This window comes from Spermophilus citellus (genome assembly GCF_964194105.1).
Source record: "Spermophilus citellus genome assembly, chromosome: 1".
In the NCBI taxonomy this organism is placed as follows: Eukaryota; Metazoa; Chordata; class Mammalia; order Rodentia; family Sciuridae; genus Spermophilus; species Spermophilus citellus.
Genome location: NC_138182.1, coordinates 53,908,455 through 53,925,675, shown reverse-complemented (window position 1 = coordinate 53,925,675; position 17,221 = coordinate 53,908,455). Strand labels below are relative to the sequence as shown.

The window sequence follows — 17,221 nt, the reverse complement described above, 5'->3', positions numbered from 1 at the left end:
TTCCTAAAATGCACCTACAATTTTCCCTGACTGCTTTGGCCCATTCCATTCGTGTCATTCTACTTTGTGATCCCTAACTGTCAAAAACTGGTTTTTGCATTCTCTTTTCTGGAAAATCTTCATTACATTTCCATACTCAAGGACTTGAGTACTTATGTACCATGGCAACAATTGGGATATCTTCCATTTCATTCACAGATACTGGTTTCCTAGCCAACCTTATCCACCTTGCAACTCTTTAGATGTTCATTCCCACCAGATGATAAGCATCTGTGATGAGATTGCAGTATAATTGGTACTCATTTTGAGTCTCAGTGCTCCTTATAATGGTACATAATGTATACTTGAGTATGTGTTTATTGAATCAATCTGAAAGGTTGATAACTGGATGTTATACGAGGTTAAAGAAGCTATGCATTTTACAAAATTGTCTATTCTATCAAAATGTTTAAATTTTTCAGTTGTGAGTATAGTAGGTCAATAAATTTAGGTCCTTTGCCCTTTCATTTTACTTAAGAATTATTTTTATATGGTATCTGTTTAAAACACAGTAGTTCAGTGATTGTGAAAAATAGACATTTGAAATATTTTCTTACTTGCCACCTTCCTTAGTCATAAGGAAGATGAAATATAAACAAATCGACAAACCCATTTTTGTTGGACTTCAGTTGCTTCTCATTTTGTTTATTAGTTCAAATTGCTTTTAACCCTACCTCATGATTAGTGTTTCCTTTGTGTTGATCCATATTGCAGCTTCCTATACTCCATAAGTCCTGAACATTTTATATGGAAGAAACCAGATGTCAAAGTCCTATAACTGGTAATGATGTGATGTGTTCCAAAGAATTTGTTTCTTTCTCCTCTTTGTTCTTCCTCCCTTATCTGCTATTGTTATTTGTATAAGGAGTAATCTAGAAATTATATTAGATTTTGCACTGTTTTTTGTTTTTAGCTGTTTAAATTAGTAGTCTAGCATGTGTATATGAGGAGGTGGTTTTCTTCCTAAATCAAGGTGATTTTATTCCTAAATCAAGAAAAAAACAACAAAACTTAAACTGTAAATGTTAACAGTGGCTTGAAATCATAATTCAGAATTGTGGAAGCAAATAATTGCATAATTACCTGAAGAAATTGTCTCACTTTAAAGACTATAATAGCTGGCATTTTCTTGTCCACCTACTGCCCCTTTTGACAAATGCCTAATGACATTTTTGGTGGTTTTTCTTTTAATATAAACCTAGTCAACATTATGAAGAATGTTATGAACATGTGATCAACCACATGAGCATGTTCTTTCTACCTGTTCATATGTTCCAAAGGAATATTTATCTTTCACTGAATCATCAAATAGAGTCTGGCAAATTAGAATATGCGTTTATTTAATCAATTTTTCTACCCCAAACTTGGGGCTATTTGAGAATCTTTTTAAATTGCAATTTGTTTGGGTGAAACTAAACATTTTCTAGGTATGCTATAGATGCTAAATAAAAACAACTGCTTTATCTGCCACCATATAACTTTTCATTTAGTTTATTGTTCAGACAAATATATAATGATATACTGTGTAAATGTTCTCAACAGCATGTCTTAATACCTGAGTTGAAGATTTAGGAAAGATTTGATTTGAATGTTCCTAATCTTAGAAATAGCATAAAGCATAAATGTTGGTAAATTTCAAAGTGTTTTTTTAGTATTTTTAGATCATATTAGATCATATTAGATTATATTCATATAGTGAATCTGCAAATCTTAAGCATAGCAGCTAATAATGAATCACTGAATAAACACACTCATGTGGTTAGTACTCAGCAAGGAAATAGAACTGTGCCTGGATACTGAAATGTCGTAGTCCTTCCTCCTTCCAAAGACTGCTGCTCCTCTACCAGCTTCCAACAATGCACGTTAATTTTTTTCTCAATTTAAAATGTTTTTAAACCTTTTTTTTTTGCGTGGTAAAATTTATCTAACAAAAATTCATCATTTTAATAGCAGTGGCATTTAGTATCTTCACAATGTTATGCAATTATCATCATCATCTAGCTCCAGAACATTTTTATTAATCCACAAAAAACCCTATACCCTTGAAACAGTCATTCCCTATCTCTACCCCAATATCTGGCTGGTAGAGACCAAATTATTCAAGCTGATTCTTTTGTCTTTCTTTGTCCTCTTCATCCTTCTAATACTTGCTATTGCACTGCATATTACCTTTTAGGATCATCCTGTATTACCCTAACACTAGCTTTGCAATGAACCATTTTTTAAAAAAATTTTATTTGTTCTTTTTATTTATACATGACAGTATAATGTATAATGACATATCATACATACATGGAGTATAACTTCCCATTTTTCTGGTTTTACATGTTGTGGAGTTATATTGGTTGGGTTTTCATAAAAGAACGTAGGAAAGTTATATCTGACTCATTCTATTGTCTTTCCTATTTCCAACCTCCCTCCCCTTCCCTTCATTCCCCTTTGTCTAATCCATTGAATTTGTATTCCTGTCCTCCACTGTGCTTGTGGTGAGTTAGCATCTGCATATCACACAAACCATTGGGCCTTTGTTTTTGTTTTTTTTTTGGGGGGGGGGATTGGCATATTTCACTTAGCATGATAAGTCTCTAATTCCACCCACTTACTGGCAAATGTCATAATTACATTCTTTGTGGCTGAGTAATATTTCATTGTGTATATATACCACATTTTCTTTATCCATTTATCTGTTAAAGGGTACCTAGGTTGGTTTCATAGTTTAGCTATTGTGAATTGAGCTGCTATAAACATTGATGTGGCTGTGTCACTATAGTATTCTGATTTTAAATCATTTGGGTATATACTGAGCAGTGGGATAACTGTGTGCAGTGGTGGTTCTTTTATAATGGTTGCACCAATTTGCAGTCCCCCAGCAATGTGTGAGTGTACCTTTTCCTCTACATCTTAGCCAACATTTATTTTTAACTAATGTTCTTGCTAATTGCTATTCTGACTGGAGTAAGTGGAATCTTAGTGGAAATTGGCATTTCTCTAATTGGTAGAAATGTATTTTCATGTATTTGTTGATTGATTATATTTCTTCTTCTGTGAAGTGTATCTTCAGTTCCTTTGCCCATGGATTAGGTTGTTTGTTTTTTTGGTGTCAAGATTTTTTGAGTTCTTTATATATCCTGGAGTTTAATGTTTTTTATGAGGTGGTAGTGGCAAAGATTTTCTCCCATTCTGTAGGCTATCTCTTCATGTTCTTGATTATTTCCTTTGCTTTGAATAAGCCTTTTAGTTTGATACCACCCCATTTATTGATTCTTGATTTTACTTCTTGTGCTTTAGGAGTCTTGTTGAGGAAGTTGGTTCCTAAGCCAATGTGATAGAGATTTGGGCCCACTTTTTCTTCTAATAGGTACGGGTCTCTGTTTTGATGCCTAGGTCCATGATCCACTTGAGTTTTGGGCAGCGTGAGAGATAGGGGTCTAATTTCATTTTGCTACATATGGATTGGAATCGGCCATTTCTCCAATGAACCCAGATTCTATTTCATGAAGATTGGTATTTAACAACTAAGATTTAGATACTATGTCTTCTAATGGTGTGCCTTCCCTAGTTGGCCCCTTTAAACTGAGTCAGGAAATTGTTTATTCAGTGAGATACATATGTATATCAGATGTATGTACAGTTTTCCTTTGTTATTCGTGGGGTGAACCCATACCCTGGATTCCAAAATCTTTAGTTTTTATATTTCTTGAAGAAAACCACATATTTGTCTTTGAACAGCAGGATTAACTATTAGGAGATTTATAAATTTAGTTAAAATCATTCCTAGATTACTTATAATGTCTAATACAGTGTACATAGTTCTGTACGTGTTTAGTATGGTTGCAGGGTTTTTTTTTTTTCCCCCTCAGATATTTTTATTCCCCTCGTTGGCCCCTTTAAACTGAGTCAGGAAGTTGTTTATCCAGTGAGATACATATGTATGTACAGTTTTCCTTTGGTACTTGTGGGGTGAACCCCTACCCTGGATTCCAAAACTTTAATTTTTATATTTCTTGAAGAAAACCACATATTTGTCTTTGAACAACAGGATTAACTACTAGGAGCTTTATAAATTTAGTTAAAATCATTCCTAGATTACTTATAATGTCTAATACAGTGTACATAATTCTGTACCTGTTTAGTACAGGGTTTTTTTTTTTTCCCTCAGATATTTTCTGTGGGCTGTTCGATGAATTTAGAGATATGCAGAATCTGATAACATGGAGGTCCAATTGTCTATCCATATATAGAAATCACATGGTATATGTATACACATACCTATCTACATTCACTTCTTTCTCTCTATATACTACATATATGTGTACTATATATATACTCTCTCTACACTATATCTTATAGTATATTCTCTCTGTGCTATACGTACATACACACACTCACCACCTCTCTCTATATCTACTGCCTCGTCCTTCTCACTCTCTCTGTATATACATATATAAAACTTAAAAACCACAGATTCATATTGGTAACTTTCAGTTAGAGTTCTAAATTATAGGGTTCATTCTAGCCTTCCAGATTTTCATATTCTAACTTATTTCACTGACATCATTATTCGAAGTACAATTTGTTTCCTTTGGTTTAGATTTCATTTCATTTTAGAATTTTCTTCTATCCTTGGTTTTATTTTTTCTGTATGCATATGTGCAACATGAACATGGTTCTTTCTGAATGTCAGAAGTGTAAAAGTAGTGTATTTGGAAAGCTATTACTAGCACCCTTCTCTTTCTTCTATAGTGTTCTTTTCCTTCATCTTTCTGCTTTGTTAACCACTCACCCCCTGTAGTTGTATAATCATGAGAGTTGCTTGTTCTTTCCTAAATCTTTTTGCACAAATGAACAAATATAAGTAATTTTTTTCTTTTCTAAACATATTCTTTTATATTTTTTCTAGTTGAAAGTATTGCTTCAGCAGTTGAAAAATTCTTCTTAAATATATAAAATAATAGTGTCTTATTGAAGGTAATGGTCAATGCAGGACAACTGTTTCAGTGGAAGGGAGGTCAATTATGGTTAAGTATGGATAGATAATGACAGAATGTATTTTGCTGAAATTTTTATTATTTCAAGTGAAGTTTTAATTGTGTATTGTTAGATTTTTAGGTTTTTAAGTTTTTCTTTGTGGAGATATTTTAGAAACGAAAGCAGAGTAGCACATTTTCTGTATTTTTATTGTATTTCTTTGTAAAATATACTTAGTAATTCTAAACTTTTAACATATACTATTTTTAATGTAAGCTAAAGCCAGCATCCAAAAATATAAAGAGGGTTTTTTGTATAAAACAGTGCTCATTAAATGTTTATTGAAAAGGATATTTAATGGAATTCCTTGCTAAACTTTATTTTGTTGGCGGATATTCTTTATTGCAGAACTTTTTAACCTTGCATGTTTTTGCTATTTGTGTAAAATCATACGTGAATAACAGATTTTATTGGCACTAGATATCAGTTTAGTTCATAAAAATTTCTTTTATTTTACTATGGAGTCTTTTAATAAGTTTATTATTTTTAATTTTCCATATTATTGGTGTGTTATGATTATGCATAGTGGTGGGATTTGTTGTTATGTAGTCATACATGTTTAGCTATGAATTTTCTCAAAACAAGTAATTCATGCTTCAGTAACAGCTTAGTGTTTCTGTTGATAAATGACATTAGAAATGCTTGAACTCCTTTGAAAAATGCAAGGAAATTGTCTCCTTGCACTTAAACAGTAATAATCATAATAGGAATTTAGATTATAATTATCCTCTTGGAAGCAACTGTGCTTTCCCTTGTTTGATTCTGTGCTGACTCTGCTGTTTTCTTAAAATATTGTTATGAGTGCAATCTATTTGTTTAAACGTTCTTGGCATTTTGTATCATCTTACTCTTTAGCATTTGCATAGGTAGAAGGAATTCAGGAAAGCAATACTAAGGAGAAACTGATGTAGTTACTTCACAATTACGAACTTAATAGACTCAGAGATAGAAATATACCACTATGTGAGGTATGCAAGTTTGTGCACACATTATGGGAACTTAGGCTTTGTATCCATGACCTTTTTTTCTTTTTTGCAATTTATGAAGTAAATTCCATGGACTGTGACCTGGAATTTAATAACTAACTTTACATAAAAATTAAGATTTCAATGTATTCTTCTCTCCTAACTTTGGATGTTTTAAATCTTTAGGCTGTATATCTCTTGGGATTTCTTGTTAATAATAATTAAAAAATGTTTGTTTTCTTTATAGGTTTAAGGGTGATTGAAATACTAGAGTATTAGCTGAAGATGCCTGGTGATATTTAGCATAGATTGCCTTGTGGGAGAAATAAGGTGGATTTAATGATTTGGATAGAAGTCAACAGCAATTAAAAGTAGCAATTAAAAATATAATGTGAGTCTGGTGATGGCTCAGATAATCTAAGCATGTTTTTGTTTTAGGCAAGTAACATGTCAAGTTATTCTGTGTCACCTTTTTGCAGAGTGTGTTGATATTCTCGACTTAGTTTTTTACCTTTACTATTTTCAAGGTCAGATAATCATCAAATGGTAATTTCGAGGTTGTGAAATATCATTAGATTATTTAAAAATGAAAGATCAGTTCTTCAGTACTCTCTACTGCCTGTAGGAATTAAAATGTATTTTTATTTTGCCTTAGAAAATGGTGTCTTTAGTTTTTCTGCAACAAATGAGATAGAATAGTGAGGAAACATAACTGAATAATTCTTGTATCATAACTGAGATGAAAGGCAAGCAGGTACAAAGGAATCAGGTTAAGATTGGGGGGGGGCAATGGCTAGTATTCTGTTTATTATTTGCCTAGCAAAGGAAAGAATGTTTGGCCTTAGAGAAATATAAATGTTAAAGGAAATAAGTATGTGTGAAGACATACTACCTTTTATACTTTAAGAGTACATTTAATAAGGAATATGACAAGTATAATCTGTGTACTTTTTTTTCCTATCCTGCATTTGGTATTTTAGGGTAAAATTTACTAAGGGATTAAAAAGATTTAAAATTATGTTGGATAAATATTCTTCTAATTTTTGTGATGCCAGGCAGACGTCCTTATCTCACTAATGTGTTTTGATAGCACAGTGGATAAAGCTTTCTAAGAATTTTCATCTTCATGGCTAATGGACTTTGAGATTTACAGATTTGTGTTCTTCCCCTCGCTCCTTCTATCTCCCACTTCCTTTGAAGTTAGGTAAAATGAACACAGGAAGACCTGTGCTGAAAAGGAACATTTCTGATTCTTGTAACTATTTTCTTCCCTTGTTTTCCTTTCTTTCACATCCATATTTTGAGAGTAACATAATGAATATAATAAAAGAGTGGAAATTGTGTTGAAAACCAATTCTCTCAATTAGCAGGCCTATTTCCTATGTCGTGAATTTCAAATATTTCTTTCTAAGTAAGCATTTGTTGCAGAATATTTTTGTGTGTATGAATAACTTATTTTCTTCTTTCCTATTTTAATCCTTAGTCGGTGTACAACTTCCATTTTATCATAACTTTGTTCATTCATCAGGGCAGGCATTTTACAAAGAACTGGTGATGTAGTGATGATTTAGTTTGAAGGAGACATGCCCCAGTCAGGTTCATACTAATGGACATCACAAGGAGATGTTGGCATGTACTAATAGACCTCCTCCTAATTCCTTGAAGGTTTGGCGCTCAAGATTATTCAGTTTCTTCCTCCTCCTCCTACTGTCATTGTCTGTGACAGCTTCACTTTCCTAGATGATCCATCCAACATTTTACTTTCTCATTTACGTGACTTTCTCACTCCCAGTGATCTTTGTTTCTCTAGCCAATCTCAGATACCACTACCTGAGAGAGTAAAATACTTCCCTCTAAATATGATGTATAGACCTCCTTTCCTGAGCACTCTACACTATTGGAAATAATAACCCATTTACTCCACAGTTATTTCTTGTCTGTTACTTCCTTATAATACCCTCTCTTCCCTTCTTATACCCACAGTCCTTCAATACAAACCATCAGTTCATTTGCTTCTCTGTTCATATGAACTCTGTCCTTGTTTGCTCACCTCTTTTGCACTGTGCACCTTAGTACAGTGAGCACCTGTAGTTCTAATTATTTTTAGCTAAGTTGCTTAGGCTGTCCTTGAACTTTCTATACTCCTGCCTTGGCTTGCTCAATAGCTGGGATAACAGACTATACCACTGCACCTGCCTTTTTGCCATTTTGAATATTTTCTTTTTTTTTTTTATTGATTATTTATCGCATTACATAGTTCATGATATATCATCTTTCATACATTAGACTCAAATTGTGCTTTGAACTCCCATTTTCACCCCAAATACAGATTGCAGAATCACATCTGTTACATATTCGCATTTTTACATAATGCCATATTAGTGACTGTTGTATTCTGCTACCTTTCCTATCCCCTACTATCCCCCCTCCCCTCCCCTCCCCTCCCATCTTCCCTCTCTACCTCCCCTGCTGTTGTTCAATTCTCTCCCTTTTTTTTTTCCCTCCCCCTTGCCCCTCATAACCTCTTATAATTTTATGTATCCTTGAAGGTCTCCTACCATTTCTTTTTAAAATATCTTTTTAGTTGTAGATGGACACAATATCTTTATTTTATTTTATTTTTTCATGTGGTTCTGAGGATTGAACCCAGTGCCTCACTCACATGTGTGAGGCAGGCGCTCTACCACTGAGCCACAGCCCCAGCTTGAATACTTTTTGAGATATTGGCATGGAGTTTTTTTTTTTTTTAAAGAGAGAGTGAGAGAGGAGAGAGAGAGAGAGAGAGAGAGAGAGAGAGAGAGAGAGAGAGAGAGAGAGAGAGAGAGAATTTTTATTTTTATTTTTTTTTAATATTTATTTTTTAGTGAGTTTTTTCTTTAACAAATCACTACTTTGATATTGACATGAATACAAAGTAGCCTGTCTTCCTAGTGCTAATTTGTTTTGCTCTGTTGGTTATGTTTTCTTAAGTAATATAGCAAATTAATAAAACAAGAAGGTGATTTAAAAGACACCTAATTTCGTATCATTTCAAAAAACCTGCTTTGGAACATATACATTTCCTTGTGTTGCCCTTCGATGTCTATTGTGTTATTTATATAGGTATAATTTAGGACTTAATTGATACTTTGACAGCCTCATCATTTCCCATACGGGTTATAAACATATCTCTAAATAGGCCTTTTGAGCTCAAAGTAAAAGTCCAAGTTCTTTTGGTGACTTGTAAGGTTTACAGGATCCTGCATCACAACCTGCCTGGTTGACTCATTTATATTCTTCAGTCCTTTATCCAAACACTCAAGTTGGAGACCTTTGATTTATCTCTGTGAGGATCTCATTGATTACCCTATATAAATTGTATGCCTTATAGTATGCTCATTTCTTTTTCTTGGTTTTATTTTTCTCTATAATAGTTAGTTACAGTGTACTTTAATTATTTATTGTGTACCTATTCCCATTAGAATGAAGGTTCCCCATGGGAAGAATTTTTATCTCTTGTTCACTGCTCTATTCTCAGCAATTAGAACAATGTGTGGTATTTAGTAGTCACTTAATGTTTGCCAGATAATGAGTGAACTCTGCCTCTTCTAATCCATGTATTTCACATTGCACTAGATCTTCAAAAATTCTTCTGGGGAGGCTAAATGTAGAGTAGTGCTCTACCACTGCATGACCTGGCCTTTACATCTTGTGTTGTATGTTGCTGTGTCTCACTCTGGGCTGAGTTCCTTTCTAATTCTTTGATTTTCTAATCTCTTATTTCCCTTTTCCATCTGACTCGGGCTTTCCTGATCCACTCTGTCAAGGTAGGTGTTCTTACTTTGAGTCTCTTGGTTCTGTTACAGGAATTAGACTGCATTGAAAATTATTATTTTCTTGCTGTGTTTCTCCTTTCCCATATAGTTTGGTAATCCCTGTGTCAACATTACCTAGAACTAGACTCTGAATTGAATGGTAACTAAATGAATCAAAGACTAAAGCTTTTTATGTTGCTCACAGTGCTAATTTTCATAGGATATTTCTTGTATTGAGTTTTCATATTTATTTTGAATTATACTGAAATAGATTATTTAAATATTTTTTATACACACTTAATAATTATCCATGACATTTTGCATTTGAAAAATGTATTATTTTAATACATTATAATTATTGTTAACTTGCAAATAACTTGATATGTTACTATCTCTAGTGAATATCAAGGATTGAATTTATAGATTTATGGGATGTCATAATGAAATTGTTCTCCCAAAATAATAGTAATCATAGCAATTGTGTGCTGCTGTTAATAGGAGAGGTGTGATTAATTTGTTATTTTGTGGATAATCTTTATGCAGAATAAGATAAATATTTTTGATTTTCAGGGAAGTCTTAAAAGCAGTCAACAGATTTCACCTCAGGAATTCATCTATGAACTCAAAATGGGGTCTGAGGATGAGAGACTTGTGACATACTTGGAGTCCCTCCGGGTGTCTTTGACCAGCAATCCTGTGAGGTAAGTCATCTATCTCAACATTTTCAGGGCATGTTTTCAAATTAAATACAAATGAAATAATAATGATATCTGTTTTATACTTTTCTCATGATGCTTTCAAATAAATAGCTGGTATACCTCAACAGTTGAATACATATTATTTATAAGCACAAAGAAATACTCTCAGTAGTACTTTCTGTATTAATTATTGAGTAATATATAGCTCATGGAATTAATTTGTTTTCATAGATTTTTTAAAATGTGAAGATTTTCTCTTAAGAGAACAGTTATAGTCAGAAGTTGTTAGTTTAGTGTGACTGAATTTCACCCTGAATTTTGGTATTGTATAACAACATACTTGCTGATTCTTGTTTGACACAGCCCCTCCCCCCAAAAAATCACTAATTAATTTTTTTCCTTTGTTTGAAATGGTGTCTTTGTAGGGATCCATAGTTTTGTATTGCTATATTTAGCAAATAAAAATGTAGGACACACGGTAAATTTGAATTTCAGACATACTAAAAGATTTATTTATGTGAATCCCAATTTAATTTGAGTGTCTTATATTTACTTTAGCAGTACTACATAGGTATTTCTACAACTTTTATACTTTTGGAGTGGGGCTAATTTTTGGTGTCTTTGAGAAATAATTGTTTAGAAAATAAAAAAAAATCCATTAAATTTTGATAAACTGGACATATTTAGAATTGCCAGATTACTAACTGATAGAAGACAGATTTTTAAAAAAATGAAACATAGTATACCTGATGTGTATCATTCATGTTAATTTAAATGGCTGTAAGGAGAGATAGCAATCTGTATAGAGGCTGTATGCTAATGCTGAATTACTTTGGTGACTGATCCAGAGCATTCTTGAAAAATCTAAGCAGAAGTTGTTATGAAATTTTCAAGCAGTTAGATAATTTCTGAGCCTCAAGGGTCTGAGGCAGATCAATCACTGCATATGAATATGTGCTGTATTTTCATGAATACATAGTCTGAAGGCTTGAATGGCATGCTATAATTGAAGGTTAATGATGTAGAAAATATATTCTAATAAGTACTTTTTTCGACATTTCCTATGTTTAGATATATTGTAAGAAAGGCCTTGACACAAGCATTTAAAACAAAAAGACCATCTCTGGGGTTTAATTAATAGGAGTATGAAGGATAAACAATCTTTATTTTAGTCTTTACTTGTCTCCGTATAATTAGAAGTAGTGCCCCTCCCCTCACTACTATTACCATTCATTCTTCCCCTCTCCTTTTTGTGATGATATGATAACAAAAGAAAACAATATTGAAAGATTTCATGTATACATATTAAAATGGATTGGATTATTTATTGTGATTTTTATCTAATAACAACTAGTAAATTTTGATGTATGTTCTCATTTTAAAAAATATGATATAAGCAAAATGTTGTGAAAATATTTCCCCAAGGATGGACAGTTCTAGAATATATTACTAGAAATTCACCAGGTTTTCTATGAGGTTCTTTAAAATTAAAAAATGGAAAATTGTATTGTTGGATAATTTTTTTTTTTCTGAAATTGTGCCCCTTAACATGTATAGAAAAAAATTGGCAAGATACTTGAGTAGTTCTTCTGGTGTTTCAGTTAGAGAAATTAAAACTTGGAAGTTCTTGGAAATCCTGATGATTACCATATGCCTGTTAATGGAAGTCAATATTTTGGGCTGTCTTTGAATTTGTTATTCCTTTCCTTTTAATTTTAGTTTCATTATATATGTATTACTTATTAATATATCATGCAGATTATATCCTTTTGACTTAGTGTGAGTAGAATTATCTTTGACTAAGCTTCTGAGACTTTCTTCTTGATATTTTATATATTTACCAATATTAATGTGCCTCGCTGTTTACCCTCATTAAAATTGTTCTTTATACCTTTTCCTAAATATTAGGAATATCTGTTGTAAATATTATAGGAATAAGTTTTTTAAGCCTATTTAATAATCTTTGTTTTTATTTGGTAGTTTCATCTTTTTGTAGCTATAGTAAAAAATATTGAAATTGATATCTGATATTTCATTTTGAATTTTCAGTTTGATTTTTTCAAGTTCGTCTCCCCCAGTCTTCCTGTTTCTGCTCCTTCTCCTCTTCCTTCTTTCATTGCGATATTCTTACTTCCCTTCTGGCTTACCTTTTTTTTGCATACATTTTAAATTTAATTTCATTTTCTCTCATTTACTGATTTAGAAGACAAAAAGTCCTTTCTGATCTTATAATAGCAAAGGGATTTAATATGCATATACTTAAAATGAATGAAATTAATCAATAATTTCTTCTCTTGAACCAAAGAATAGTTTCATATTGATCCTTCTTCTTTGATTAATATGCTTTTTTTAAGTAACATTTTAATTGTATTTTTTTATAAAGTGGAATATTATTGAGTTACACTACATATTTGTATGTGTACAAAGTGTACACACAATCTCATCATTTTCTGATTTCTGTACTTTTCTTCACTGATTATTTATGCTTCAAGTGTATTATTACTATCTCTTAGGATTTGTTGCTTAAATTCTGTTCTTCATCTGAAATTATCTTTGTCATTACTTTTGAAGGCAAGCCTTCTCTGATTTATTACATTGAAGGTTTTTAGTTATCTTTTCTTAGCACGTTGAAGGTAAAATTTTTCTCATCTTTTCATTGCTGTTTATGAGAGCTTGGCCTTTTATCTAAAACTCTTTGCAGTTAATTTGTCCTCTTTCTCTGCTTTTTAAATGATATTTTCTGTCTTTGGTGTTTTCAAGTTTCTTTTATGTGATAGATGGTATTTCTTATTTATCCTGTTAGACATTTTATTTTATTTTGCTTCTTGAATATGATTGGTGTCTTGTGCAAATTCTGTGCTAACCGACAAGGGCACACAAATCAATGAAAGATAGTGAAACTCTGTTCCATGACAAAACAAGAAAGGAGATTTCAATCTTGAGCCCAATGGATGGGACATATGTGACGTGCAGTAGAATTGAAATAATATGAATTTTCTTCTGCGTTCCTTTCTTCTCTCCCACCACAGTCTCTGGAGACTTAGCTCCTCCAATGCTGAGGGAAGGCTGATGAAGGTCATGTTTGCTTGAGCAGGAAATGCACTCTTGGCTTGGAGAGTGCTCTATTTTTTTTTTCTCTCTTGCATGCTTTCTTTTGCATTTCCCCCATAGGATTCTGATTGGTACCTGGAGAATTCTTGAATTTTAGAGTTCTCTTTCACTTTTTCATCTTTTTAATTCTCTCTGGTGCATCCTGGGCATTTTTCTCAGGACTATTTTCCCATTTACTAAAGCTCTCTTCAGGTATGTGCAGTATCCTAGTGGCTCATGTGTTTTGGTTTCCTGATGTTCTTCCATGGTCTCTGTATGTGATCAGCCTGATTCATCTCATCTAATGTTAGACTGTGAAATAAATGGCTGCTTTTTAAAGAAAATATTTATTTTTTAGTTGTAGTTGGACACAATACCTTTATTTATTTTTATGTGTTGCTGAGGATCGAACCCTGGGCTTCACACGTGCTAGGCGAGTACTCTACTGCTGAGCCACAACCCCAGCCCCCAAATGGCTGGTTTTAAATATGTAATTTATTCAAAAAGTTAATTCCCAGAAAATAAACTTTAAGGATTTTATTTTAAAATTCAGTAGATTTTGCAATCAGATCATTAATTTTTGTTTTGTCAGACTGGCTCTGTAATTTAGTGTTACTTTGGTGGATGGAGCTTTGAATGGGATACAAGTGTATGCTGGTTTTGCTCTATAGGTGTGTTAATTGCTTTGTACTCCCCTGTAAAACTGTTCATTTAAAGGTTTTTAGTGCGCTTGCTAAGGGTTGGTGAAAATAAATGCTTAAAATATGTAATTACATTCAGCAAAGATGATATATTATTCTGACACAGGAATATAAATTGGATCTGGATACTATACCATATTAAAACTGACTTTCTAAATTTAAGTTATGAAATTTTGTTAGTTTTATGTGTTCAGTGATATATTCACACCCTTTACGAAGCAGAAAATTAACAAAAATATAGGAAAATTCAATAGTTCAATATAATAGAAATATGTATTCTTATAATTTCCCAAAGCACATGAATCAATCAATATAAACCATATTCCATGCCATAAAGTAAAGTTATCAAGTTTAAAAGAATTAAAATCATACTTGGTGTGTTCTTTGACCACAGAGACTCAAACTAGAAGACAGTAAGATAAAAGAAAATCTCCAATGCCTTGGAAAATAAGCACACTTCTAAAAAAATCTATGGTCATGGAAGTTTGAAGGGAAATAAATAAATTCTGAACCTAGTGAAAATATAACCTGATAGCATTAAAAACACATTAGAAATGAGGAATAGGCTTAAGTCAGTAATTGCTACTACTACCTAAGGAATCTTGGGTGGGGTTGCTGTGGTTGGAGAGCAAAATAAATGAAAAGCAAACTTTAGAAAGGATTTACTAAAAATAAGAGCAGAGATTAATTAAATTGAAAATAGAAACAATGGAAGAAATCAATGTGACAGAGCTTGTAATTTGAAATGATTAATAAAATTAACAAATTTGTAATAACCTTGATGAAGGAGGAAAGTATAGACAAGATTTCAATTTCAAGTATTAAATGAAATACTAATCACAACAGACCCTGAATAAAAAAGAAATAATGTTTAGTGTTGTTATGGGTGTAGTGTCAGTGTGTACGCCAAGGGTTCATGTATTGGTAGCTTGCTCCTCAGTGTGGTGATGTTGCTGGGTAGTATGAAATCTTTACTAGGTGGACCAAGTGAAAGGTTGTTGGATCACTGGGCATCATCCTCTGAAGGGGATTAGGATGTTCTTGTAGGACCCAGTTAATTCCTGGAGAGTGATTTAATATGAAAGAATGAGCCTGGTCCTTCACTCTGCCTTCCTGTCTCATCCTATGATCTCTTTTTATTGTGCTGAATATGCTCCCACCATTGAGATGCTATTATCCTTTGGATCCTGAGCAGAGATCAAACACACGGGGCTACTTGATCTTGGACTTTTAGCTTCTACCACCGTGAGCTAAATAAAACTTTTTTCTTTATGTAGTATCCAGTCTCAGGTATTTTATGAGAGTAACAAAAAATGGAGTAGTATAACTGAACAACAGAACACACAAACTACAATTGAGATGAAATAGACCAGTTTTTGGAAAAGCATGAATTACAACAAGAACACAAACCTTTGAGGGTCCATGACCATTAGGAAGTTAAATTCCTAATTTGAAAATCTCCAAAAAGATCTTCAGGTATAGATGATATTATTGGAGAATTCTACCACACAGTTAAAGAAGAACCAATTCTATGCATTCATTTCCATGAAGTGGAAGAGCAGGGAGCAATTCACACTTATTTTATGAAGCTGGTGTTACCAGATCATTAAACTAGAAAAGACAGTGGCTCAGTAAAATAATGGAAGAAACCCAAAATTGGACAAATCCATCATAAATGTAGACATGAAAATTCCTATATAATATACTGTGTTGACAAGCCTAGAAAAATTATATAACAAAATTCAACGCCTATGGATAAAAACTCTTAGACTCATCTGTCACCATGTAAAACCAATTAATATTTAGCAGTACTAATGTTTGAGATACTTTAGTTCAGGATTGTTATGTTGATCAAAACAGAGAATGCACATCTTTTCAAATGCATATAACATAATAAGGCTCAATGAAGGCAGAGTATTATCAAGCTTAGCTAATGGTCTTGCTGTATCCTGAGCAATACACACAAAAGAAGACTACAACTGGATCTGCCAGGTGCTGCTGGGTGACGCTATGGGAATCGAGATGCTAGTTATATCATTTTTCTCTTACATGGTAAGACATTTGGGGCCAGTGGATAAGATGATGTGAATGCAGGTAAACACAGGGTTTACTGGCCACAGCTGATTGCCTATAGGATACTCATTCACATCAGTTTCTGCCAGGGCAGGCAGTATGCACCACCTCTGGCACTTAGTCCCAGATGAACCAGGACACACCTCTGGTTCTCATGGGTGACTATGAGTTGTTTTGATATCTTGCTGGAGGGAATGCAAGGTATCTTTGGAATCTTGGCATTCTACATTGCGACCTCTTAAATTCCCCAGCACCTGTGGGTCTCAATTCCCAAGATCCCTGTGCCCTGACTCAAGATTCTGGCACCCCCTTACCTATATTCTAAAGATACTTGATGAGGCTAAGGATGAGTCTCTCACAGGAGTCTTTTAGCCCCAAACAACATATCTCAAACAATCTGAATCCACAGGAAACTTCTGCTTTTCCCCTGGCTCTGAGTCTTTCCAGAGACTATTGTTCTCTGGAAAAAGCATTAAAGCCTTTGGACAAGATCCTAAGGAGAAGGGGTGCTGTGGGGTAGATGGAAGTTTGCTGTGGATCACTGCTTTCAGCATGCTTGTCCAGTTGTGGCATGTTATTCTGTGCCCAATTTCTTTGCCTTGAAGAGAACATGTATTTGTTAATGTTCAGAACATCAGGAAGATTCCCTGCCACTGGTCCAACCAGTGCCAAGGATTCCTTGCTCAAAATTGACATATTCCATGATAAGCACTGAATTCAGAAAAGGAGGTAGAGTTTTCTTGCCACTGTATTGTCAGCACATTCTGGGTATCATGGGGAGGCTAGAGATCTGGTTTCTTACAGAAAAGTGAATGATATACATCAATGAAAAT

General features: G+C 33.3%; 1 protein-coding gene and 1 long non-coding RNA gene across 5 annotated transcripts in view; both read left to right on the top strand.

The window, feature by feature from the left end:
- Nucleotides 1-17,221, top strand: part of LOC308654458 — a 1,408,498-nt gene that overhangs the window by 908,694 nt on the left and 482,583 nt on the right. The window lies entirely within an intron of this gene.
- DIAPH3 (diaphanous related formin 3) overlaps nucleotides 1-17,221 on the top strand; it is a gene marked incomplete at its 3' end in the record, with an annotated part of 478,285 nt that overhangs the window by 116,665 nt on the left and 344,399 nt on the right. For all 4 annotated transcript variants that reach the window (XM_081278663.1, XM_081278662.1, XM_081278661.1 and 1 more), the window contains one exon: nucleotides 10,397-10,527. In XM_081278663.1, the coding sequence (XP_081134789.1) occupies nucleotides 10,397-10,527 (131 nt within the window). The remainder of the gene's footprint in view (nucleotides 1-10,396; nucleotides 10,528-17,221) is intronic.